Source organism: Eptesicus fuscus, chromosome 16 (assembly GCF_027574615.1).
Source record: "Eptesicus fuscus isolate TK198812 chromosome 16, DD_ASM_mEF_20220401, whole genome shotgun sequence".
NCBI classification, from domain to species: domain Eukaryota; kingdom Metazoa; phylum Chordata; class Mammalia; order Chiroptera; family Vespertilionidae; genus Eptesicus; species Eptesicus fuscus.
Genome location: NC_072488.1, coordinates 55,058,458 through 55,085,001, shown reverse-complemented (window position 1 = coordinate 55,085,001; position 26,544 = coordinate 55,058,458). Strand labels below are relative to the sequence as shown.

At 39.6% G+C, this 26,544-nt stretch overlaps 1 protein-coding gene and 1 long non-coding RNA gene across 9 annotated transcripts in view; one reads left to right on the top strand and one right to left on the bottom strand.

The window, feature by feature from the left end:
- The first annotated feature begins 6,020 nt into the window (after positions 1-6,020).
- Positions 6,021-26,544, top strand: part of RNF103 (ring finger protein 103) — a 34,882-nt gene continuing 14,358 nt past the window's right edge. For 3 of the 7 annotated variants that reach the window (XM_054728228.1, XM_054728229.1, XM_054728224.1), the window contains exons 1-4: positions 6,021-6,554; positions 6,779-7,173; positions 9,852-9,991; positions 22,114-22,229. In XM_054728228.1, the coding sequence (XP_054584203.1) occupies positions 6,948-7,173; positions 9,852-9,991; positions 22,114-22,229 (482 nt within the window). In that variant the 5' untranslated portion in view covers positions 6,021-6,554; positions 6,779-6,947. Of the gene's footprint in view, positions 6,559-6,608; positions 7,174-9,851; positions 9,992-22,113; positions 22,230-26,544 lie in introns of those variants that run through there. The other 4 variants (XM_028131802.2, XM_054728225.1, XM_054728227.1 and 1 more) reach the window with 4 other exon arrangements.
- LOC129151862 (uncharacterized) lies at positions 7,072-25,622 on the bottom strand. Of its 2 annotated transcripts, none has more exons than XR_008558564.1 (3): positions 25,568-25,622; positions 7,298-7,355; positions 7,072-7,157 (listed from the first exon to the last, which is right to left on the bottom strand). It is a non-coding gene; the product is annotated as an uncharacterized LOC129151862 (long non-coding RNA). The 2 variants fall into 2 exon arrangements; XR_008558565.1 differs by lacking the exon at positions 25,568-25,622 and adding an exon at positions 7,796-7,871.

Here is a 26,544-nt window from a genome sequence, read left to right as displayed (position 1 = left end):
TCAGTGGATAGGGCATCGGACTGCAGACTGAAGGGTCCCAGGTTCGATTCTGGTCAAGGGCACATGCCTGGGTTGCGGGCTCAATCCCCAGTACGGGGTGTGCAGGAGGCAGCCGATCAATGATTCTCTCTCATCATTGATGTTTCTATCTCTCTCTTCCTCTCCCTTCCTATCTGAAGTCAATAAAAATATATTTTAAAAATAAAATAAAATAAATTAATAAATCAACAAACAAGCATTGGTGAGGATGTGGAGAAAAGGGAACACGCATGTACTGTTGGTGGGAATGCAGATTGGTGTAGCACTGTAGAAGCAATATGAAGTTTCCTCAAAAAATTAAAAATGAATGCCCTGGCCAGTGTGTCCCAGTGAGCACTGGCTAACACATCAAAGGGTCAAGGGTTCCATTCCCAGTCAAGGGCATGTTTTGGGTTTCAGGTTCACCACCTGCCAATCAATGTGTTTCACATCGATGTTTCTCTCTCTACCCCTCCCTCCCTCCCTTCCATTCTCTCTGAAAAGCTATAGAAAAAATATCCTCAGGTGAGGATTAACAAAAAAATTAAAATTAAAAATGGAACTGCCTTATGACCCAGAGATTTCATTTCTGGGAATATATCCAAAGAAACCCAAAACACTGATTCAAAAGAATATATGCATCTCTATATTCATTGCAGCATTTCTTTTCTTTTTTTTTTATATTTCATTGATTTCAGAGAGGAAGGGAGGAGAGAGGAAGGGAGGAGAGAGAGGTAGAAACATCAATTATCAATGATGAGAGAGAATCATTGATCAGCTGCCTCCTAACTGGGGATCAAGCCCACAACCCAGGCATGTGCCCTTGGCCGGAATCGAACCTGGGACCCCTCAGCCGCAGGCCGACGCTCTATCCACTGAGCCAAGCCGGCCAGGACTGCAGCATTTCTTACAATAACCAAGATTCGGAGGCAGCCCAAGTGTCCATCTGTAGATGAGTGGGGGGAAAAATATCTGTGGTACATTTACACAGTGGAATACTACTAAATTGTAAAAAAGATGGAAATTTTATCCTTTGCAACATCATGGTTAGACCTGCAGAGCATTATGCTAGGTGAAATAAGCCAGACAGAGAAAGACAAGTACCAGATGATTTCCCTTATACGTGGAATCTAATGAACAAAATAAACTAACAAACAAAATAGAAACGGACTCATAGAGAACAGACTGACAGTTATCAGAGGGGAGGGGGGCTGCTGGGCTGGGTGAAAAAGGTGAAGGGATTAAGCAAAACATACACACACACACACACACACACACACACACACACACACACACAACTCACAGACACAAATAGCATTATGGCACTATGGTGATTACCTGAGGGAATAGGGGTCTGGGGGAGGTAGAAGAAGTTATAAGGGGATAAATACTGATGGAAGGAAATTGGACTTGGGGTGGTGAATGCACCATACAATATACAGATGATGTGTTATAGAATTGTACACTTGAAACCTATATAATTTTATCCCCCCGATAAATTCAATAAACAAGTTGTTGTTGTTTTTTGTTTAAAAAAAAAAAGATAATGGATTGATGCCTTCAAAATTCTGAGAGGAAATGATTTCCAATTTAGAATTCTATATGTGGCCAAACTACCATTCAAATATGAAAGGTAACTGCAAGTAACTCAAATGATTCAAGAAAAAATATGCATATACAATATAGAGAAAAGACATGATAAAGCAAATGCAGCAAAATGTTAAAAACTGGTGAATTGCTGAAGGGTATTAAGAGGGTTTTGGTAATATTCTTGCACATTTTTAAGTTTGAAAAAAAAAGAGAATAAGGGCAAAATAAAGGAATTTTTAGATATGTAAGGTCTGTGAAGTTTATCTCTTTGTTTACTCTCTTACTAAACCACTGTACAATGGGATGTGTTCCAAGCAAACAGGGAAGGTAAAGAGCAAAGTACAACCATGGGATCAAGAAAACAAGTCCAACATAGAAGAGAAGGGATGACAGTTATACATTTGGTTTGGAGAGGAACCAGTCCAGCCTGGAGCAGGAGGACCAAGGACAGAGGTTTATTTCCAATAAAATTCAGAATTCATAGGTTAGCATCGGAGTAGTTTCATAGTTCAGACAGAGATGAATAAGTGGACAGGACCCTAGAAAATAGGATAAAGCAAAATTTGAGTTAATTATTAACGCCAGGGAAATTGAACAATTGCATAAGAAAGGAAATATAAATGATGTGGTTCAGCCATGAACAAGATTTATATGGTCATATTAATATAAAAATGAATATATAATACAATCGAATTGGGGATGAGGAAGAAAATGGTATATGAATGGGTGGTATAAAAGAGATCATTCCTCATATTCCATAGTAAGAAATCAATAATTGATGCATAAAATAGAAAAGCAGTAGAAATTTATTATTGGAGATACAGGGGTACACATGAGAAAAATGCTTAAAGAATTGTCTCTGAGGAATAGGAATCAGAGTGGGTAGGGATAAGAAGAGGATCTATATTTTTATAAGTAGGGTTTGTCTGGGACAGTCCCAGATTATCCTTGTTAGTCTGGCATAATTTTATTATTGCTCCTTTTATTCTCAAAACTGTCCCAATTTGGATGAAGCCTTGAAGTATTATTTTGCTTTTAAAACTATGTATCTGTAAAAATTTGATAAAAAAATAAAATAAAAAGAGAGGGCTCTTTGGACCCTAAATAAAATAACTCTGTTTTGTTCAGCTCAGCCAAAGACTTTACTTTTCTTTTACTCTAAAATAATTCTTCATTTAAAATTAAATACAAGCAATATGCCTTGTTTTGAAGCACTTTTTACATTCACTGCCTCATTTAATCCTTACAACAGCTTCATGGGATAAACATCTGATCCCATTTTATAGATGACAAAAATGTGATTTAGAGAGGGCTTGTGACTTAATAACAAGATGACACAATTTGTAGGTAATAGTCTACACTGGACCAGACCCATTAATGACGGTTCTCATGCTCTTGCCACAAAACCAAATGACAAGGCGTTTAAGCCATCCCACAAGCAAACAGAATCTGAGATGAAAAATCAAGAACCCAGATTAATAGCCTAGCTCTTAGGAAACAGATTATGAAAAAAAATAAAAAATTCAAACATCCTTTTGTCATCTTGGTCTTTGTTTTTTAGTTGTGGTTTTTTTTTTAAGATATTGAGGTTCTATTTTATTTATTTATTATTTTTAATATATTTTTTATTGATTTCAGAGAGGAAGGGAGAAGGAGAAAGAGATAGAAATATCAATGATGAGAGAGAATCATTGATCATTGATCGGCTGCCTCCTCCATCCACTACTGAGGATGTGACCTTGACCGGAATCGAACCTGGGACCCTTCAGTCTGCAGGCCGATGCTCTATCCACTGAGCCAAACCAGATAGGCTTGTCATCCTGGTCTTTGAACAAAAATTCTAAGTAGGCTTCTCAATTAGGCATAGTTAGGAAACTGAAATCACCCTTATGAGAATACAGCCAACCTCTTTCTTGGAATCCCAAAGAATGAATCTCTACTGCTAAACCTCCTGACCAGGAAGCAGTTGTAGGGTTGTCTTATTTTTTAAAAAATATCTTAAAATTATAAAAATAATGCATAATTACATAAGAAAAATAGTAAAATACTAGTAGTGATAAGGCACAAAAGAAAAAATGAAATCATCTAAATCCAATCACCTAAAGATGACTATGATTGCCCTGGCAGGTTTGGCTCAGTGGATAGAGCATCAGCCTGGGGACTGAAGGGTCCCAGGTTCGATTCCGGTCAAGGGCATGTACCTTGGTTGCGGGCACATCCCCAGTGGGGAGTGTGCAGGAGGCAGCTGATCGATGTTTCTAGCTCTCTATCCCTCTCCCTTTCTATCTGTAAAAAAAATCAATAAAATATTTTAAAAAATAAAAGATGACTATGATTAACATTTTAGTGTATATATATCTGTCTTTTTCTTGTACAAATGCAAAAATAGAATCATATCATGCAAACTTCTCAGTAACCTGCTCTTCCCCTTCAAACACTGCATTTTGGACATAGGTTCATGTCCATAATCATATGTATATATCTTTCTTTTTAGTAGCTGCCTAATAGTTCACCATTTGTATTACTGTATTTGACTAATCCTCCATTGCTAGATACTTGGGTTGTTTTAGTTTTCTTTCTTTTTTTTCTATGATTAACTTTACAGCAACAAAACTCTGCACACACATCTCTGTGTCCATGTCCAATTATTTCCTCAAGATAACTTCCTTGAAGTGAGATTACCGTGCCAAAGAGCAAGAATTTCAGGGGCCCTTCTAATTCACATTGTAAACTGCCCTTCTGAAAGGTTTTACATACATTTCCATCAATAGAGGATCTAAATGTCCATATCCCTATACCCCACAACCCTGAGGGTTCTTTTATCAGTGCTGTTATTTCCTAAATGTTAAACCTTGAGGGGACAAGGCAAGAGTGTGTGGGGGGTGGGAAGCAGCTGAACCAAGCAAGAAGTGTCAAGAGTTCTTTAATCCCTTTTTCCTCTAATATTTTTCAAATTTGAAACTTTGGCTTGACTGGTTCCATCTTCAGCTCACACCACAACTTTCCCGTCTGCCCCTCTTTTATAGTATTTGCCTTTTGGTCTGTCTTTCCATGCTAGTGAGTACATTCCTTTGATACAAAGGGCTGCACCCTAGATGTCAAGGTTTGAACAGCAACATTGCCCAGTAACAGGGTCACTGTGACATGGCCAAGGATTCTGAAATTTCAGAAACCAAGCTTGTTAGAATGAACTGTTTAATACAGGCTCCCACACTGATCTGCCAGCCATGGAAACAAAGCCACATTGAAGCCAATTAAGACACAGGAACAGAGGCCAAGGCTGGTCTTACATTCCTTCACCTCCTCCTCTGATTCTTTCTCCCTGTCCCAGGGGGGTCCCCTTCCAAGTCCTCCTTCACTAGCTGTGCACTGAAATGCTGAGTTTGCTTTATTTTAAAGGGGTACCATTTAAAGGCTACATTCTCCCAGTTCCTTCTTTGTTTCCCCGTTCCTCCTTCGCTCCAAGAGTGAGGATCACACCCCTATTCTTCCTAAAACTTTCACCCCTGCTTAGAGACGTATGATAGCTTTGCACAACGTTTGGCTACTGTTTCTCTTATAATTCTTGGGATTTTTTTTCCTTCATGAACAAAGGAGCTGTTAGAAGCCAGGCTTGCTTAGTTTATGTATGCAAGCAACCCCCTTCTCCCTCAGAACTGGCACAGAAAATGTCATAAAGAGTATACTCCACTGGGGTTAAATAAATACAGAACCCGGTGCTGCCTGCTCACCCACACTGCTCATTTTATCTAAGTTGCTCCCACACTCAGTGAGAGTAATGAAAAGAAATACAGGTACATTTTGCACTGGGACACATTAACATTCAACAACCTTTGTCCTGGGAACTGAGCGCTTCAATGCCTGGTTTGGAAGGCCCCTCAGACTGAAGGCGGGCAGGGGAGAGACTGTAACAGGCGGGAGGCCAGTGGACCTGGTTCTAACTGCCTTTTGGCAAAACCTTTTCTAACACGCAGTGCACAAACTACATCCCCACCTAGAGATGGAAAATCATTGTTTTCTGGGTTTCACCCTCTACCACCTCAAACCAACTATGCCAAGATTTTCCCAATTCACCAGGATCTAGCATAAACATGCTCTTCTATTTTTTACCGATTTTAAGAGGACAATTAAGTGACCCATTTTTACAAAACATACACAAAGCGACACAGTCCAAAGTCCAAATCTCAGACGAAATCAATGACTAAGCATCCGCTGGGCAAAAGGAAAGAGTGCAGAGAACACCCTGGAGAGGCGCCTTTGGGAGCTGTTCCGAGCGCAGTCAGGGCTGTGGCTTCGCACGTGTTCCGCGCCCACCGCTAGGCCGCCGCGTGGCCCCGCCCGCCCGCCCGCGGGCGCTCCCTCCGGGCCCCGCCCAGGCCCCGCCCCTCCGCTGACGTAGTCGTTACGTCACGACTGGGGCTGCGGCCGCAGCGGGTCCTCGGCTCCGGAGGCGTCGGTCGCGGCCTCGTGAGGTGACCCGGGCGTCAGGGACGGCGGCCCGGACCCGCGGCGCCCATCCGAGCCGGACGGGCACAGCGTGGCTAGGAGGCAACTCGACAGCCGCCCGGGGAGCCATCTCGGGCCTATTTTTCCTCTTTTATCTCCAGGACCTTCCCTCCGCGCGCCCCGTTTCCCTCTGCAGAGACCGCGACGCCCCCTCCCGGGCCGGGCCGCGCCGCCGTGCTCGCCCGCCTGAAAGGCGCCGCCCGCCGGCCGGAGCGAACCGGGAGCCGCCGCCGCCGTGCCCGCCGCGCTTCTCGCGGAGCCTGGTCGGCCGGTGGGGCCAGGGCCCTGGGCACCGGGCGCGGCGCTGCGGCGGCCGCTCCTCCTCGCGCTGGGCGCTGGGCCCCGGGCCTGGCCGGACCGAGGGCCGCGTCCTCCTGACCCGCCGCGGGATCCCGACCGGCCCCTCCGGCCCCGCCTGCAGCTTGCACCCGGCTTCCTTTGTGGGTCGGAATTATTATTATTATTTTTTGCTTCCCCCTTCCCCTTAAGGTTGTGGTGCGGGAAGGCCGGCCCGTCACCTCGGGCAGTGCCCCCTGCCAGCGCGGGATCTCCCCGCGCTCCTCTCCTTTCCGTGTTTAATTGATGGGGCTTTTAAAGTTCTTTCCTTTTATTTTTCTCGCCTCTTGACTGGAAGGCCCCTCATCGTCTGGCCCTCACCCTGCAGGTACCCAGATCCACCTGCCTCGGGGCCGGGGATGTCCCGACAGTGACGGCGGCGAGCCGGACCCGCGCGCAGCGAGTGCCCCGGCCCAGGGGGCGAGAGCACGCCCTTCCCCCCCCCCCGCCCCTCCCTCGCCCTCGGAGCTCCGAAGCGGGAGACGACGCCGGGGAAGATGTGGCTGAAGCTTTTCTTCTTGCTCCTCTATTTCCTGGTCCTGTTCGTCCTGGCCAGGTTTTTTGAGGCCATTGTGTGGTATGAGACTGGCATCTTTGCCACCCAGCTGGTGGACCCGGTGGCTCTGAGCTTCAAGAAGCTGAAGACCATTCTGGAGTGCCGGGGTCTGGGTTACTCGGGGCTCCCCGAGAAGAAGGATGTCCGGGAGCTGGTGGAAAAGTCAGGCAAGTATCGGGCTCTCCCCTGAGGTGTCCTCCACCCGGGGCTGGGGGGGGGGGGGGGGGGATTGGGGTTGGGGGGCGACCTGTACTTCCTCGCACCTGGTGGTACCCCAGAATGAGGCCTTACCTGGAAGAGTTCAGCCGACCCCTCCGAGAGCTGCCCAGTTTTTCTTTGTCCAGGTTTTCTACAAAAAAGATGTGAACCCCATATTGAGAAGGGGTCTGGAATTATTTATAGGGGGTAGGTGTATCTTGTAAAGGTTATTTTAAAATACCAGTTTTAAGTGCAGCTTGTTAGTATTGTTGACCAAATTCAGCGATTTTTCTCAAACTTGGGGGATGTTACAAACTGGAAAGCATTATTATTTGCCCGTTGAAATTCATAAGGCTATAAGAAAAGCCACCAAACGTTGTCTGTGCACAGCAACATTTGTCACGATTAACAATAGCAAGTTGCCTAGAGGGGAAACTGTCATTGGAATACTTAATATCAAAGATGCATTTAGGCCTAAGATTTAAATGTAAAATGAGTTTAAACATAGAGAAAGTGTACACTGTACAGTATTAGCTTTCCATACTTTTAAGTGTGGTGAAAATGGAGTGAATATTTTTTGTGAATACCTACCTTGTTTTATATTTCTGTCAGGGCTTTTTTAAAATCCTTGTATTTTGGATGTGAACTTTTTTCTTCTATGTCACAGGCACTGCTGCATCAACCTAAATGGGCTGATAAATAGAACTGACATAGCGCTAAGAGAATAGCATCTTAAAAATGCATTTTCAGTAACTGTTGATTTGGGGGTAGGATTTGGTGAGAAATATGGTTAATTTTTTTTCACCCCTGGACAAAGGATATCCTTGTTTAGATATATTCTTCCTGAAAGGCGGGGGATGTACTATCATTTGGGAAAGGCATTCTGGGTTGTTGTAGATAGCAGTTGAAACTGATGGTTATCTTTGTTGTTTCAAGTATAGCTGTCGGCTGTGTCTTTTACAAGAAAACTTTTTTCTTTATTTAGTACCCTATAGCCATATATTATGATAGACGAGAATATTAATTCCAGAGGTTTTAGCACTCACATATTTGCAACTTAAGGGTTATCAAACTCATATTACTATTGTGCAGAGGAGGGAACCCTCTATGTAAAAGTGATACATTTTTCTTCAGAGGAAACAAAATTGTGTATTATTCTTGCCTCTTGTTTACTAACTGGTTTATGGTGACTTTTATTTCTGGGTGGGGGGAATGGAGTAAAGTAGAAGATTTCTAATAAGTAAACACTTTAGGTTTAGAAATGAGAAGTGTCTTAACTGCCAAAGCCAAATCCTTTTTCATGGTAAAATAGTTTAATAACACTTTTTTTTTCTTTTGATTTTTATTTAGTGTTGCCTTTCTTGGGCCTAAAAATAGTTGTCACTTTGAGTATACAGGAGTGTATATATCACTTGAAGAATACACACAGCCTACAAAAATATGACTCAGATCACACATTTTATAGCAGAGAAGTCTTGGGATTGCAGTTTAACTTTATTCGTTGTGAGTCGTTTTGTTGCGATCGTGATAAAGTGCTTGTTTTCTCAGGTTTAAAATTTAAGGCAAAAGTTAAAATGATTTGACATTAGTGTTTTCCTTTACTTTTTATTTGATGATGTAAGCTCTAAATTTATACTGTTAATTTGTATGTGAATATGGAGTTTGTTCTTATAGGTAATCTTTTGTATCTAACTTCCAAGTCATGTAAGATCTGTTGCTATTTTCAGCATGCAGTAATGGCAAATTCTGTAAACTCATTTCTAAATCTTGTAAGTCAGAAGTATATAAAACATACTGTTCAAAAATTGTTTGGCCCTGGCCAGTACTCAGTGGTTAGAGCACCAGCCAGAGCACCAAGGGTCAAGGGTTTGACTCCTGGTCAAGGGCAGTACCTGGGTTGTAGGTTCCATACCCAGCCCTGTCAGGGCTGGTGCTGGAGGCAACCAACTGATGTGTCTCTCCCACATGGATGTTCTCTCTCTCCCTCCCTCCCTCTCCCCCTCCCTCCCTCCCTTCCCCCCTTCCACTCTCTCAAAAAAATCAATGGAAAAAATATCCTTGGTTTAGGATTAACGAAAAAAAAATTGTTTGGCCCTGGCTGGTGTGGCCCAATTGTTTGGGCGTGTCATTCCATGCACCAAAAGGTGGTGGGTTTGATTCCCAGTTCAATACCCAGGTTGTGGGTTTGATCCCCAGTCTGAGTGCATACGGGAGGCAACCAGTTGATGTTTCTTGCTCGCATTAGTGTTTCTTTCTCTCTCCCTCTCCCTTCCTCTCTAACATCATTAAAAACATTTTATAAATAATTATTTGAAGCCTGGATATGCTATACACAAAACTAAATGATATTGTGGTGGCTTTTAGACTGGTATACATTCAATAACTTATCTGATGACCCCTCTTAGAATATAAGCCCCACGAGAAGATGGATTTTTGTCTGTTGGTGTTTTTTTCATATTTGCCTAATACATAGTAGATTCTTATTACATATTTATTGAATGTGTGGATTTTAAATGGGTATATTCAGATTCTGAACAGTGGAATGAAAGTATAATATGATTTTTAACATTGTAAAGTGGAATTAATCATTGAAGATGAGAACGAGGGATTTCTGAAATCTTATTAGTGTTATTTTTTCTGTCTTCAGGTGACTTGATGGAAGGTGAGCTCTATTCTGCACTCAAGGAAGAAGAAGCATCTGAATCTGTCTCCAGTACCAATTTCAGTGGTGAAATGCACTTCTATGAGCTTGTAGAAGACACAAAAGATGGCATCTGGCTGGTTCAGGTATCAGAAACAGTGATAGAAGTGAATTTATTTTTACCAAAATAGTAACACTTCTGTGTGCTTATGTCAGGTTTCTTAGACATAACTCAGTTCTCATAACTCATAGTAAGGCTCCAGTGTCCTCTTAAAGTGTTGGGGAAAGAGAGTTGACCGCTTTGTTTAGAAACAGCAGAAGCAAATCCATTTTAGTTGTTGGATCTTCATATATACTGGTATATTCCTTTTATTTAGTGGTTTGTACCATCTCTCTTAATTTTTGTGAACTCCAATTTTTAATCAAGTGACCCAAATGATTTTAGTATCTAAAGGAAGAAACCTAAAGAAAAAAAAAAAAAAAAAAGAGTAAAGGTATCTTTCTATAGGGAGATAGCCAACTGTTGTGACTATAGAAGAGCTCTTGTAGGAAATGGTGGGGTCGGGAGTCAGGGGGTACTCATTATTTTGCTTATGAAATTGATGAGACTATAATTTAAAACCCTACCTCTTATGAAAACCGTGAGATTTAATTAGCATATTGGAATTTTAGAGCTATAAAGGACTTTAAAAATATCTTTTATGTTTCCCAAAGTGTAGTTTATATACCACTCACAGTAAACGAGTGGGCACACTTATCATTTATGTATTTTAATGTAAGTTAGAAAAATCAATGTATCGAACATGTAATTTCATAAATATCACTTAGGGCAAGGCTAAGGTTATTTAAATTGTTAAAAATGTAAGTTCCTTAAAGTATCATATTAAGTAAATTACCCATCATGAGTTCAGCTAAAATTATGATTATTGATTAAATCCCAGGTCCCCTAATTTCTTGTCTAGTGCTCTTGTCATTTCACACTGGGATTGGCAAAGTTTGATTCAGGGTATAAAAATCAAAATAGCCATTGCTTTATATATTTTTCAATATGACTCTCAATATGGGAACATGACTACAAAATGGTAGAAAAAGCTGAATTCAGAGACCTTAGTTGTACATCTGATTCTGTCACTGATTTGAATTATGATTATGGATAGGTAGACTTCTGTTGCACATGGTCTCAAATAAATACATATATATCTAAAGAGGATACAATAATACTGTAGTTCATTGGTCTAAAGGGTTAAGGTTTGGGAACTCTTCAGGTGGTTACATTGGATATTCTTTTTTTTAATAATTTTTTTTAACTGATTTCAGAGAAGAATGAAGAGGGAGAGAGATAGAATCAATGATGAGAGAGAATCACTGATTGGCTGCCTCCTGCACACACCCTACTGGCGTTCGAGCCTGCAACCCAGGCATGTGCCAGGCATGGACCCTTCAGTCTGCAGGCCAATGCTCTATCCATTGAGCCAAACTGGCTAGGGCTACATTGGATATTCTTGACCTTTTCTTTACTTCCAATCTTTCTATTGTATTTGACCTATTACCCTCCAGATAATCTAATTCAGTAATTTTAAAAAATGAGTTTCTTGCCCTGGCCAGTGTTTCTCAGGGTTTAGAGTGTCAGCCATTCACCTACGGGTCTCTGGTTAGATTCCCGATTAAGGGCACATACCTGGGTTGCAGGTTTGATCCCTGGTTGGGGTGCGTGAGGGAGGCAACCAAAGTGTCTCTCTCACATTGATGTTTCTCCTTCCCTCTCTCCCCTTCCCCCGTTCCCCTCTCCCCTGTCTTTCCCTCTCTCTTAAAAAAAAAATTCTATAGAAAAAATATCCTCAGGTTAGTATTAACAAAAAAAATTATTTTCCAATTCAGTTGACATACATACAATATTATTTTCAGGTGTACAACATAGTGATTAGACATTTATATACTTTATAAACTGATCACCTTGATAAGTCTGCTACCCATCTGACATCATACATGGTTATTACAATACTAGAGGCCTGGTGCATGAAATTAGTGCACAGCGGCTACGGGGGGAGGGTCCCTCAGCCCAGCCTGCACCCTCTCCAATCCAGGACCCCTCGGGGGATGTCCGACTGCCAGTTTAGGCTCGATCCCAGGATCAGGCCTAAACCGGCAGTCGGACATCCCTCTCACAATCTGGGACCGCTGGCTCCTAACTGCTCACCTGCCTGCCTGCCTGATCGCTCCTAACTGCCTCCCCTGCCGGCGTGGTCACCCCCAACTGCCCCCCTCTGCCGGCCTGGTTGCCCCTCACTGCCCCCCCTGCCAGCCTGGTCGCCCCCAACTGCCCCCCTGCCGGCCTGGTTGCCCCCAATTGCCCCCCCTGCCAGCCTAGTCACCCCACGCAGCCTGCTGTTCAGTCGTTTAGTCATCCCTCACTACCCCCCTGCCGGCCTGGTCGCCCCACGCAGCCTGCTGTTCAGTCATTTGGTTTTCCCTCACTAAACCCCCTGCCAGCCTTGTCGCCCCACGCAGCCTGCTGTTTGGTTGTCCGTCTGGTTGTTTCAGTCATGATGGCCCCTGGCTTTTTATATATTAGGATTATTGACTATATTCCCTATGCTGTACTTTACATACCTATAACTATTTTTATAACTGGCAATTTGTACATCTTAATGCTTTTCATCTTTTCCCCCCATACCACTTGGCGACCATCAATTTCTTTCTCTGTATCTATGAGTTTTTTCCATTTTGTTTATTTTGTTTTTTAGATTCCACATATAAGCGAAATCACATAGTATTTGTCTTTCTCTGAGTTATTTACTTAGCATAATAACCTCCAGGTCCATCCATGTTGTTGCAAATGATAATTTTTCATTCTGTTTTATGGCTAAGTAATATTCCATTGTATATATGTTCCACATCTTTATCCAGTCATCTATCAGTGGGCACTTAGGTTGCTTCCATCTTGGCTATTGTAAATAATGCTGTGTGAACATAGGGATGCTTATATCTTTTCCACTTAGGGTTTTGGATTTCTTTGGATAAATACCCAGAAATGAAATTGCTGGGTCATATGATAGTTCTATATTTAATTTTTTGAGGAATCTCTATACTCTTTTTCATAGTGGCTGCACCAATTTGCAATTGCACCAACAGTGCAAATGGGTTCCCTTTTCTCTACAGTCTAGCCAACACTTCTTGTTCATTGATTTATTGAAGGTAGCCATTCTGACAGGTGTGAGGTGAGATCTTATTATGGTTTTGATTTGCATTTTCCTGATAATTAGTGACATTGAGCATTTTTTTCATATGTCTGTTGGCCATCTGTATGTCCTTTTTGAAAAATGTCTAATCAAGTCGTCTGCCTATTTTTTAAATGGATTGTTTTTTTATGTTAAGTTGTATGAGTTCTTCATATATTTTGGATATTAACCCCTTATCAGATGTATCATTGGTGAATATCTTCTCCCATTCAGTAGGTTGTCTTTTGCCTTTTTATTTTGTTGATGTTTTCTTCACTGGCAAAAAATTTTTAATTTGATATAGCCCCATTTGTTTATTTTTTCTTTTTCTTGCTCGAGGAGATATATCCAAAAAGATATTAGTAAGAGTGATGTCACAGAGGTTACTGCTTAAGTTTTTTTCTCAGAGTTTTATAGTTTCAGAGTTTTTTAGTTAACTAATACATTTTGAGTTTATTGTTGTATATGGTATAAGAAAGTGGTCTAGTTTCAGGCAGCTCAAATTCCACTTGGAAGAGGTAGGCACTAAATAAATAAATATTTAATATAACATCAGTTAGTGGTAAGTGCTAAGAAGAAAAATAAGCTAGGTAAATTCGGGCAAGGAGACAGAGAGTGGCAAGGAATTCTCTGATAAGGTGACACTTGAATGAAGTGAAGACCAAATAATGATAGTGAATGTTAGCATTATAAATTCTAATCACTAAATTATTTTTGTCTGAAAATAGTTTTTAAACCTCATAGGTATTAATAGTTGAGAAATGACTCCTAAGAAAAATGGAATGTATTTATATGGTTTTCTGTGTGTTAATGATGCAGTAGGGCACACACACTTAATTTTTCCAGTGACCTTCAAGATTTGCACTGTCTGGTTTGTATTCCTTGGGAATAGTGGCTTACATCTGTCAAATGGCTGGCTTGGGTTGAAAGAACAGTCTCTGGCAGTACAACTGAGAAGACTGAGATTGAAACCCTGTCCTTGGCACTCTGAAGTTACCAGCTAACCAAATCAGCACAGAAACTTTGGTGTGAGCTCTTAAAAGAAACCTTTTTTAAAAGATGGATGGATGGATGGATGGATGGATGGATAGATAGATAGATAGGTAGATAGATAGATTAAAATAGCCCTGGCCAGCATGGCTAAGTAGTTAGAGCATCTGCCTGTGCATCGGAGGGTCAGCAGTTCGATTCCTAGTCAAGGGCACATACCTGGGTTGCAAGTTCAATTCCAGCCCTGGGGCATGTTTGAGAGGCAACCAATCCATGTGTCTCTCGTACATGATGTTTCTCTCTCTCTTTCTCTCTCTCTCTCTCTCTCTCTGTGTCCGCCCCCTCCTTTCCACTCTCTAAAAATGAATGGAAAAATATCCTTACTCCTCAGGTGAGGATTAAAAAATTAATTAATTAATTAATTAATTAACTAATTAATTAATTAAAAATTTCAAATATCTCCTAGAAACAGAAGAGAAATATTCTCTCAGTTACTTGTCATCCTTTCAGCTCAGATCATATTTATCTAATCTCATAAAAGATAACTTTCAAGAATTAGTTTTTAACAGATTGAATTATCTTTTCTAATTATTGGTATTTTGTTTTTTACTTATTTTTAAATATATTTTTATTGATTTGAGAGAGGAAGAGAGAGGGAGCAAGAGATATAAACATCAATGATGAGAGAGCATTATTGATCAGCTGCCTCCTGCATTACCCCCCACACACACACACTGGGGATCGAGCCCACATCCCAGGCATTTGCCCTGACAGGAATCAAATTGTCGGTATTTTAGAAGAAGCTGACTTAACTTCAGTTTGTTCTGTCATTTTGTTTTGTTTTTAAATCCATGAGGATGCATAAATCTCGGCCAATTCAGTCCTCTTCAAATTGCCTTTATTTTAGGTATCCTGTGTAAAAAATAGTTAAACACATCCCAGTTCTCTCTTTTTTAACTCTCAGTTTTCTAATATTATTCCCTCATACAGATGAATTATAATTTCCTTTTGTATTTATTGAGAAAAAATGTAGTTAGGTGGCATATAACTGATAATTAGCACTTTAAACTTTATATACTATTTTACTGAAAGGATGTCTGTATTTACTTATTTAGGGAAAATGTGACTTTAATAAATGGGTATATGACTTAGCTGTTCCATCACTTGGTCATTTCATTATTTTTCTGGAATCGATTGATTGGCAGTCTAGATTGATTATCTTTTTTGGTAACACTCCATGTGGAATGACACTACAAAAGGAAAAGAACTTTCTATAGTATATTTAATTCATCTTATATTCCTTACAAGAGGCCTGGTGCATGAAATTTGTGCACGGGTAGGGCCCCTAGGCCTGGCCTGAAATCAGGGCTGATCTTCCCCGTTGCCAGTAGCCGGCCCCACCCCCCACCACCTGTGTCTGCCACCACCCACCCCCAGTTCCCCATTTCCCATTGGGCAATCATAGTCTGCCGGCCGGGGGGAGGGACCAAGAGGTTGACCGTTCCCATCGGCTCACTGACCCCACTGCCAGTCACGCTCTTTGTGAGGCAACTGGCGGAGCGATCGGGGCTCCACTTGCTCGCCCCCACCTTGGCCTGGAGCCGCCCACATCCGCCACCACCTACTCCTGGTTCCCTGTTCCCCATCGGGCAATTGGTGCCTGTGGACTGGGGGCAGCTCCTGTGTTGAGTGTCTGCTCCCTTGTGGTCAGTGAACATCATAGCAACTGGTCGTTCCGCCATCCGGTCAATTTGCATATTACGCATACACACACACACACACACACACACACACACACACACACTAGAGGCCTGTTGCAGGAAGATTCCTGCAAGAATAGGGCTTCCTGCAGCCATCTCTGACACCCCACCTGCTTCCCTCCCTTCTCTGCCACCCCACCTGCTTCCCTCCAGTCTCCACAGCCCCGCTTGCTTCTCTGCTCCCTTCTGCAGCACTTGGCTTCCTTCTACACTGTCTTCAGTCTTTGCTCTGCACCTGGTATGCAAATTAACCACCATCTTGGTTGGGTTAATTTGCATACTTGCTCCTGATTGGCTGGTGGGCGTGGCTTGTGGGCATAATGGAGGTATGGTCAATTTGCATGTTTCTCTTTTATTAGATAGGATATATATATATATATATATATATATATATGATTTCTATCTTCTCTATAATTCATGAGTTTATTTTCTGAATAATATATGTTATTGATCTTTATATTTTTCTCCTTAATTGAAGATGTATTCATGCTCATGGATTATCCTTATGTTAAAATAGAGTATTAGGATACTCCTTTTCATGTCAAACTTTTCTGTCTAACATTTTCTATAATATGAGGTGGAAAGAACAGCTCTTTTTACTAACAATCCTTTTTAACATTCTGTTAGTTTCTGCTTTGTTTTTAACCTAGGCCCATGGTCGGCAAACTGTGGCTCACGAGCCACATGCGGCTCTTTGGCCCCTTGAGTATGGCTCTTCCACAAAATACCACGGCCTAGGCGAGTCTATTTTGAAGAAGTGGCGTTAGAAGAAGTTTAAGTTTAAAAAATTTGGCTCTCAAAAGAAATTTCAATCGTTGTGCTGTTGATATTTGGCTCTGTTGTCTAATGAGTTTGCCAACCACAGACCTAGGCTTATATCCTTCATTAGCTATTTTTCAGTTTTGTGGATTCCTTGGTTCTGCTGCCACCCAATAGTCTTAGTATCACAAAACAGAAGACAATTACTTTCTTTCAGGAGACTCTTAGGCAGATAGAACAGTGGATAGGCTTCTGAAATGGAAAACTTTGCATACTTTATGGGATTTATGGATTTAGCCTTATCTTAAGATTTCTATTTCTCTGTTTTGACTTTTGTTCGAAGAAGGACTGTGATATTTGTTCCTACTGGCTTTGTCACGTCATAAGGAAATTTAACATCACAACTTGATATAGCAGTGAAAAGCAACATATTATTTGAAGTAAGCTTTAGGTCAATATTGACTGAAGTATTATGCTGGTATATTTCCTGCTTGGCTGAAAAGAGTTAATAGCTGTTTTAAAATTTGTTCACCTTTGCTCCTAGACAATAGTTTTGTCCAGGAAGATCCTAACCTATTTATTCCTTTCTTGACATTATTCCAAAGATGAAATATATAGCCAGCCACTTTATTCTTTATTTTGTATTGGTCAAAAACTTTTGTGTTTTCTCATAGAGAAAGCTTGTGAGAAAACCAAAGAAATAATTAAATGCCTCTGAGTTTTGTCTTTGTCAATCACTCATACTCATTTTTAATGACTTTATACAATTTGTGTATATATATTTAGGTTGGTCTATAATTTTGAAAGTGGAAACTCCCTGTTAAAATGATTTACTGAGCCGAAACCGGTTTGGCTCAGTGGATAGAGCGTCGGTCTGCGGACTGAAAGGTCCCAGGTTCGATTCCGGTTAAGGGCATGTACATTGGTTGCGGGCACATCCCCGGTGGGGGCGTGCAGGAGGCAGCTGGTCGATGTTTCTCTCTCATCGATGTTTCTAGCTCTCTATCCCTCTTCCTTCCTCTCTGTGGAAAATCAATAAAAAATATATTTTTTTAAAAAATGATTTACTGAGAGATGCAAAAAATATAATAGCACAACACTCATATTCTGTGCAGTAGTTATTTAATTTAGCCTAGATGTTGTTGTATGGGGATTAACAATATTAAAAGGCATATGTCAAATGTTCTGATTAGTAATAAAGCCCACCTCTAATACATGTGTAGGCAAAAGTCTGCGGCTTTTTCTTATATCAATGTAGCACCTGTAGTACGTGTGGAGGAGAATAGGCAATAACCTGAAGCCCAGTTTTTCCTTGTAAGTTTAACTGGACTACATAAGGTTGACATCAGAAAATATGGGCACTTGGCATCACATACTGTCCAACCCAGTTCCATCCAGTGATGTGTGCTGGAGCCAACTCATACTGTGTCATGAAGGGCGATTGTTAACATCTCTTCCCAACTCTGTATTTAGAGATGTCATGTTGCTAAGTCGGCCATCTGGGAGTATTTACACTAAGGAAATCAGCAAATCAGAGCTTCCTTTTTCTTCTGAAGAACTGGTTATTAAGCATTTACCAGCAAACTACTGGTTCCATCTATTCGTCCAACCATCTAACAAATATATAAACCTTGTGATAAGCACTGAGAACACAAATGTGAATAACATGTAGTCTGTGCCATAAAACAGCTTAGTTTGGTTTACTACAATGTGTGGGGCAGTAAAAATCTTAGTATATAATTGATTATCTTTCCAGCTGAGTTAGGTGGTCCATTGTGGTGCTAGCATCTTAAAGGATCCTAAAGAAGTCTATTACACAATGAAGGAACCTAGGAAAATTGCAGTAGTCTTTTTCTGGAAAAAGTGTATTTTTAAATACACTGGATTGGAAGTCTTTATGCCAGACTCGGGTTAAAGACATTGATGTTCAATTACATAGCAAGGAACTATTTATGCTAGTGTTTGTCCAGAAAACATTCCAGATGACAAGTTATTGGGTAGGCACTTTCATTATAAAAGTAATAAACTTGGAAACTTTAGAGAACCTATATAATCAGAGAAAGAAGAATGAGTTACTAAAACATTAAAAGCTGATATTGTTGGGTTCAACATAAATACTTAATCAATACCAAGTGAGTTAGGCTAGCTGCACTAGACTAGCTTCAGGAAATACAATGGTGAGTAAGCGTCGGGATGCCAGTTAGAGAGACTTGGGAAGGGGGTGAAAAGATGGCTTCACTTCTAGCCTGTTGCCAAGTCTGTCCCAGACGTAGAATTCAGGCTGTACTTTTACCTAGTTTTTTCTGGTCTCTGAAAATATTCCTTACAGAGACTGCAACATCCTTTCTGAACTGCCAAGAAATATGATCCCCCCTTAATAAGACCAGCAGTGTAAGTGCCTTTCAGAATTATTGTGCATACTTTTTGTTATAAGCAATCGTTGGGAACTCTTACTGGTGTGACACAGAAGTAATAGGCTTAAAGTGTTTTGTTGTGCCATGTGACTCAGCCAGATGAGTTATTTTGTGAAAATATTAAGATTTTTAATGGCTGTTTAATTCAGCCTCCACCAAATTTCATTTATGCTAAGCCTCTAATTGAATAATATCACTGGTTAAAACAGTGATGGGCAAGCTTTTGAGCTTGGTGTGTCAAACTTTGCCAAAAAACTGAGCATAACTCGGGTAGTGTGTCACTTTGAGGAAAAAACATTATTTCGCAAATGTTTATCCTCGGCATGCAGCCGCCTCGGCCGCGTGTCATCAGAAATGGCTACGTGTGTCAGTGCTGACACACGTGTCATAGGTTTGCCATCACTGGTTTAGGACATTGGGCAAAATAATTTCTAATTGCATAAACAACTATAGAGTCAAATAAAATGTTCTCATGGAACGCCCAGAGGATTTTTCATTTTTGTATGCCTCTCTCAGTCAGGGATCATTAAACTCTTCAAAAGCATGTATTGGAACAGCTTGCTGAATAAATAAGGCCCTGGGGTTAAACATTGTCATGTACTTGCCACAAGGGTGTTCCCACCTCTCTTCATACACTTCTATGTCTGTATTGTAACCTGAGTGCCTGGGAACAATCCCCTGTCATTCCTACTTCCTTTCCTAGCCCTGGAGCTCTTATAAGTCTGAAAGATACCTGTGCAGTGATCAGGATCTTCACTGGAAGATGCCCCTAGACTTAGGGCCAAACCTTATATTGATTCAAGCAACCTCTTGATTAATCTCTTAATGCAATGTCATTTTAAAGACAGACCTGAAAATGTTTATTTGCAGGGTTGATTAGAAAATGGTAGTGAAAGGGAGTTCTTTTAAAAAGAAGGCAGAACAGGGATTATGGTGATCTCTTAACGCTGAGTAATCTGAAAAAATAAGTTTATGATTTCTTTGATTACTTGGCAGGAAAAAGAACTACTACATTGACTCTTGAATGGTAGGGAAAAAAAGAAAAGAAATGCTTGTCTTGCTTGATCTCCCTTATTCTTCAAGTAAAATTTATACAGCACCTTTGGACTGTGGAAAAATTTGAAAGCTAGGCACTTACTTGTAACCGATGTGAACCTCCTCAGAAACTAAGGTTCATCTACTAAGATCATGTCTTCAAATTGCCCTTTTTCTGATTACCTCAACCATCTCAGCATTTGAATAATAACTCATGCCTTCCTAAATAAGACCATTTATTGTCACTAAAAAGTACTATGTAGCCGAAACCGGTTTGGCTCAGTGGATAGAGCGTCGGCCTGCGGACTCAAGGGTCCCAGGTTCGATTCTGGTCAAGGGCATGTACCTTGGTTGCGGGCACATCCCCAGTAGGGGGTGTGCAAGAGGCAGCTGATCGATGTTTCTCTCTCATCGATGTTTCTAACTCTCTATCCCTCTCCCTTCCTCTCTGTAAAAAATCAATAAAATATAAAAAAAAGAAAAAAGTACTATGTATGTGTACTTATTAAGCATCAAAGTTATGTTACAAAATGTTACGTATGTATGTATGTCTCTGTAGGCATAGGATGATAATATCAGTGGTATATGGCAGGGTTTATTGGACTGTTGGCACTTAAAGTGTCATTTGTCACTACCATGTGCTCTCTCCTTGAAATTTGTTAGACTTCCAGCAGAGGGGCCACAGATGAGGTAGCTGTACTGTCTCCCTCCTCTTCCTGGGAGTTGACTGTTGGCACTCATTTCACACACTCCCCTGGGATTTCACTTCCTGGAGGCTTTGTGAACATGAAAATAGCCCTTCCTTCCAGAAAGATTAGAGGCCCTCCGAGTATTGTGTTGTAATTTTGAATTAAATAGTTCTTGTAATACAGCATTCATGAAAAAACAATAACACTTGGGATATATACACCCTGGGCTTAAATCAAACAGATGTTTTCATGAAGATGTTTTTGGCTTTCCTTTCAGTTTCTATTTAGTTATTTTTGTTTGTATTTGTGTTTGTGTTTTTGTTTCTTGTTGTTTTTTTAATCCTTATCTGAGGATATGTTTTTATTTTTAGAGAGAAAGAGAGAAACATTGATTAGTTGCCTCCTCTACGCTCCTTAACTAGGGATCAAACCCACAACCTAGATATGAGCCCTGATGAGGAATCAAACCCATAACCTTGTTGTTGTTTTTTTGGTGTACAGGATAATGCTCCAACTAACTGAACCATCCTGCCCAGGGCTGTGTTTTTGTTATATATATATATATATATATATATATATATTTTGTTTTTTTTTTAATTTTTGTTTTTACTGGTATCTTTATTGAAATTCTGCCTTCATTCAAAGCAGGAAGATTAGGGAATAAAGGAAAAAGGTGTTAACTATTAGAAAGACAGAGAAAGGAGTCATTACATAATTTGAAGGTTCATTTACTTAGGTTAATTTAGTGTTTTTGTTTTTCTTTTAAAAAAAAATTTCCTTCTCCCAATGCTAATTGTGTTTGAAAGCAACTTGCATATTTGAAGTAGAAGTTAAAAAATGTAGAATTCATTATGGTAATTCTATATGTTAGAACCTTTCGTGATTTTTATGAAAGGACATAGAAGTAGTAGTATTGATTTTAGTCAAAGCATAGTTTAATATAAAACATGTGTTTGACTCTTGACTGCATAATTGTACTTTTTAAAAAGTAAAATTTGAACTCATTGAGCATGTGATCATTTTGAAGTAAGCTTTATTTGTATTATTGATTAAAATTTTCCGAGCAGAGAAATTACTCCAAGGGCCATTTTCTTAAACCTATGTAACTTAATTCTAGAGAACAGGCCACATGATGAGAAAGGGATGTGGCTAGCCTTTTAATATGGCTTTGACTCCCCTTCTGTGTAACTACCACAGAACGTGGGAGTTGAATGTACTGTATTCAATATTTGAAGTCTTTTCCAGTTGGACAGTGGCTCCTTTTATAAGAATTGCAGTTGTGATATGATGGTACAGCAAAGAACTGTGAATAGAATTTTTTTTAAGTGAAGTTATATTATAAATGGTTGGTTTGACTCGATTTTAAGTTATTAACGATTCTGTTTTTCTTTTGGGGGAAATAGGTTATAGCAAATGACAGAAGTCCCTTAGTGGGTAAAATCCACTGGGAGAAAATGGTGAAAAAGGTGTCAAGATTTGGAATACGGACAGGCACTTTCAACTGTTCTAGTGACCCCAGGTAAGTTGATTAGACAGTTCTTAGAATCTGAGTTCTGACCAGAAATTTTAAAAATAAAGACAGTGCTATTAGAAGCCTCTTTAAAATGAAAGCTAGTTCTCTCATTTAGTACACTGTTAGTTACGCAGATGCTTGATTAATAGTTTTTGATAAACTAGCAGTTATTTACTCTCTTTTTGCTTCTTCTGTGTTCTTTCTAGTGAGGAACACTCTTAATTGTATGTCTTCAGTCCTTTTTGTTTCACTTTTCTTTCTCAGAGAGACTTCACATTTATAGCTTTTGGTGACATTTTTGTACTGACCTAAATCTTCTTCCATAATTCTGATCTCTGGTTTTCATTTTGACACTCATTTTCATCTGCTCTACCATTATCCCTAATACATTCTGTTCCCTAAACCTAGTATCCAAATTCAGATTCATCCTCTTTTTCTTTAATAAACCATGTGCCCTCTACCTTTCCTTTTCTATCTTTTATTGTTTGTTTTTTCCATTTTCTCAGATAAGAATCTTTGCAGGCATTTTTGTTTTTCTCTTTGTCATCATCTCCAGTATTAGTCTGTCAAATTGATGTTTTATTTTTCCATTATTTGTTCTTTATAATGCATTTTATTTTCATTTCTAGTGCCATCAGGTTATAACTTAAATTCATCTAAATTCACCTATTTATTTAATTATTCAATAAATTTTCATTTTCAAAAAAAATTTTTTTTTGAGAGAAAGAAAGAAAGAAACATCGATTGGTTGCCTTCAGTACACACCTTGACCGGGAATCGAACTGGCAACCTTTCAGGGCACAGGACTACGCCCAACCAACTGAGCCACACCAGCCAGGACACAAAGATGAAGATTTTGATGCACAGCTACTTGTATCAGTTTCAATATTGTCATGTTCACTTTTCCTTTTCTTTGGAAAGTCTTCCACCTAGAGTAAGAACTGTGCTTGCTCTGGAAGTTGTGCTTAGTCAGAGTTAGTTGTTTCTTCTTTTAAGGATTATGGAGATATAGAAGAACTGGCCAGGGAATAGAGTTATTCAGCAAGTGTTTTAATCATATTTTGAATAATTGAGTCATCATTTTGATCTCATATTTTTAAAAACAACAAAACTCCACCGTCTGTGTTCGTTCGTTCTTCCTTCCTTCCTTTCTTTCTTTCTAATATTTGTTCTTTTAATTTTTTCTGTAATCTTCATTTGCAGATATTTTTCCATTGATTTTTAGAGAGAGGGAAAGACAGAGAAATATTGATGTGAGAGAAACACATTGATTGGTTGCCTCCTGCTCGTTCCCACAGGGCCCAGCTGGGGAGGAACCTGCAACCGAGGTACATGCCCTTGACCAGAATAGAACCCGGGACCCTTCAGTCCACAGGCCGATACTCTATCCACTGAGCCAACCGGCTAGGGCTGTGTTGCAAGCATATCAAACTTGCAGCCGGCTGTAGTGTGTAGTTTCTTCTCTGGGTGGCCTCAGGACAGCCTCCTCTAGTGTGCCAGTCCCATTGTACAGCAGTACTTTCTTGACCTTTTTCGCCCCCATGAGACTGTTCAGGACCCCCACTTCTGGGCAGTGTCTGACTCCTTCCATGGCAGAAGTTTTAATTTTTGTACTTGAGTATCCAGCTTGCCTGGCCATAGTTCCCCTCATTCCCCCAACAAGGGATCTAACTCAGATAGCTATACCTTTCAGGTCTATACTCTCTTTTATTGAGAAAGTAGAAAGTGAAATGAGTATATATCTTGTGGGGGGTGAGGGTGGGGTTAGAGAGATTAGGGGTATTGAACCAATGGGAGGACATTGGAATTGCAGGAAGCTAAGTGGTAAACAGGGCGGCGTACAGTGAGAATATCGGGGATGGAGGCCCATGGAATAAGCAGTGAAGGAGAGATTGGAGGAAGGCCAAGATGACCAATGACTTCATCTGAAAAAATAGCATTATATAAACACAATACCAAAAATTTTTTTAATATAGCATGCCACACCAGAAACTCAAGTACCAAAACTCATAAGCCATGTTTCCTATCATTTTTAGTCTTCAAATTCTCTAAGAGATCCCAAAAATTTTACTTTAAAAACTAGAGGATATTTTCATGATGTTGTTACTGAATTTATTCAGACCTTTAAAAAGCTTTTTTTAAATTGCAATAAAAGTTTTTATACAGATAAATGGTAATATAACATTCTTTTAAAATAATATTTACATTTGCCTTTATTTCTAGCAGTAAAGTTTAAATTAATATGCTATACTTTATTTGTGTATTAGATTTTTTTTAGAATGGTGTTTAAATATATATTAGTAGCCTGGTGTTTTATAAATATATTCATTAAAAATAATATGTACATTAGATTTTACTTCTATTTAGCAGTATAATTTAAATTAATGATATACTTGATTTGTGTATTTTATTTCTTTAGAACAGTGTTTAGATAAGTAAGTACTAGAGTATTTTTCAAGTCTGGAAACATGATTTAATTTGAAAGGTAATGATAACATGCAGAATTATTTTTTCCTGGGTACTCTTAAATTCCATTTGTAATGATGAACCTTAAAACTGTCATTTAGCTCTGAACTGAAAAGAAAGCACATAGTACATTTGTTTTCTTGCTTGAAAAATAATATACCCTAAAACTATCTGTTTTACGGACTAAAGTTTTCTATCAGAAAGGCTGTCATTCCATTTATAACACAAATCAGAAGCCAAATATTCTCTGAAGTGGTTTCAAAGATAAAAAGAATGACCAAGAGAAGAAATGTGTCATCATAACTACCATATGCAATTAAAAAAATAAAGCTATTTAAAGATATTTAAGATGTAGCCGAAACCGGTTTGGCTCAGTGGATAGAGCATAGGCCTGCGGACTCAAGGGTCCCAGGTTCGATTCCGGTCATGGGCATGTACCTTGGTTGCGGGCACATCCCCAGTAGGGGGTGTGCAAGAGGCAGCTGATCGATGTTTCTCTCTCATCGATGTTTCTAACTCTCTATCCCTCTCTCTTCCTCTCTGTAAGAAATCAATAAAATATATATATTTTAAAAAAATAAATAAAGATATTTAAGATGTAAATAAGGCAGTTATCCATATATGCATTTAACTTGTTAATTTGGGGGGTAAAAATAGAATTAATATCAATGAATTATTATTTTGCATTAGAAAAATACCTTATTAAGGTATAAAACATTTTATTTTTTAGGATATATAATTCTAAAACATTTCAGTTAAAGCAATATTGATTTTAATGGAATCTTATCTTGTTAAGGAAGTGAATCAACTCAACAAGAAGCTGAGTTATGGTCTATGATTCTGAGTCACCCAGATCATTTCCCAGAGTCATCACTAACCTTGTCTTTATGACAGAACATGCTGTCTTTTCTTCATTACCATCCATTACAAATCTGTAACAAACAAAATGTATCAACTGACAGTTGTTTGTACTAAAAACAAATGTATCCACATGGTAAACCGCCCCCCAACTTTATTGAAGTAAATTTATATAACATAAAATTCCACAGGGTAGGTTTTTGAAAAAGAAAAAAAACAACTTTAAAAAAACACAAAAAACTTTCATTTATTATCTCACCACTGTAATACAAGAGCCATTTTTATTTTTTAGTATTCCCTTTCATTTGTAATCTAGCTTTTTTAGAGGAGAGGGATGTCACAATTATTATAGTAAGAATCAGTCCATTTCCAAAGGGATTGGAGTCATGACCCTATGTGTAAATCTAAACAATTTAATTTTAGGTAATTTTTTTGTGCTTACTCTGTTATAAAATGGGGTCACAGTTGGACTGAATCTCTTCTTAAACAGAAAACTTACTCTCTTTGTGTTAAACACTCCTCTTTATGGTCTTCTTTAAAGAGATGAGAGACTACAAAACAACATGGGACTTGCTCTTTTCTAGATGAGCTTTTGCACATTACTTTTAACTGCCTGTGTGCATCGGGCATTGTGGTGGGTGTTTTAATAAATGGGTACAGCATGGCTCCTATCCTCAGAGAGCTTGCATTCAAGTCAAGGACTCAAATATTAGGATCATCGATTTCCTTCTCTCTTCTTTGCTCATCTGAATCTTCAAGACCTACTTTAGGCCGAAACCGGTTTGGCTCAGTGGATAGAGCGTAGGCCTGCGGACTCAAGGGTCCCAGGTTCGATTCCAGGTCAAGGGCATGTACCTTGGTTGCGGGCACATCCCCAGTAGGGGGTGTGCAAGAGGCAGCTGATCGATGTTTCTCTCTCATCGATGTTTCTAACTCTATCCCTCTCTCTTCCTCTCTGTAAAAAGTCAATAAAATATATTTTTTTTAAAAAAAGACC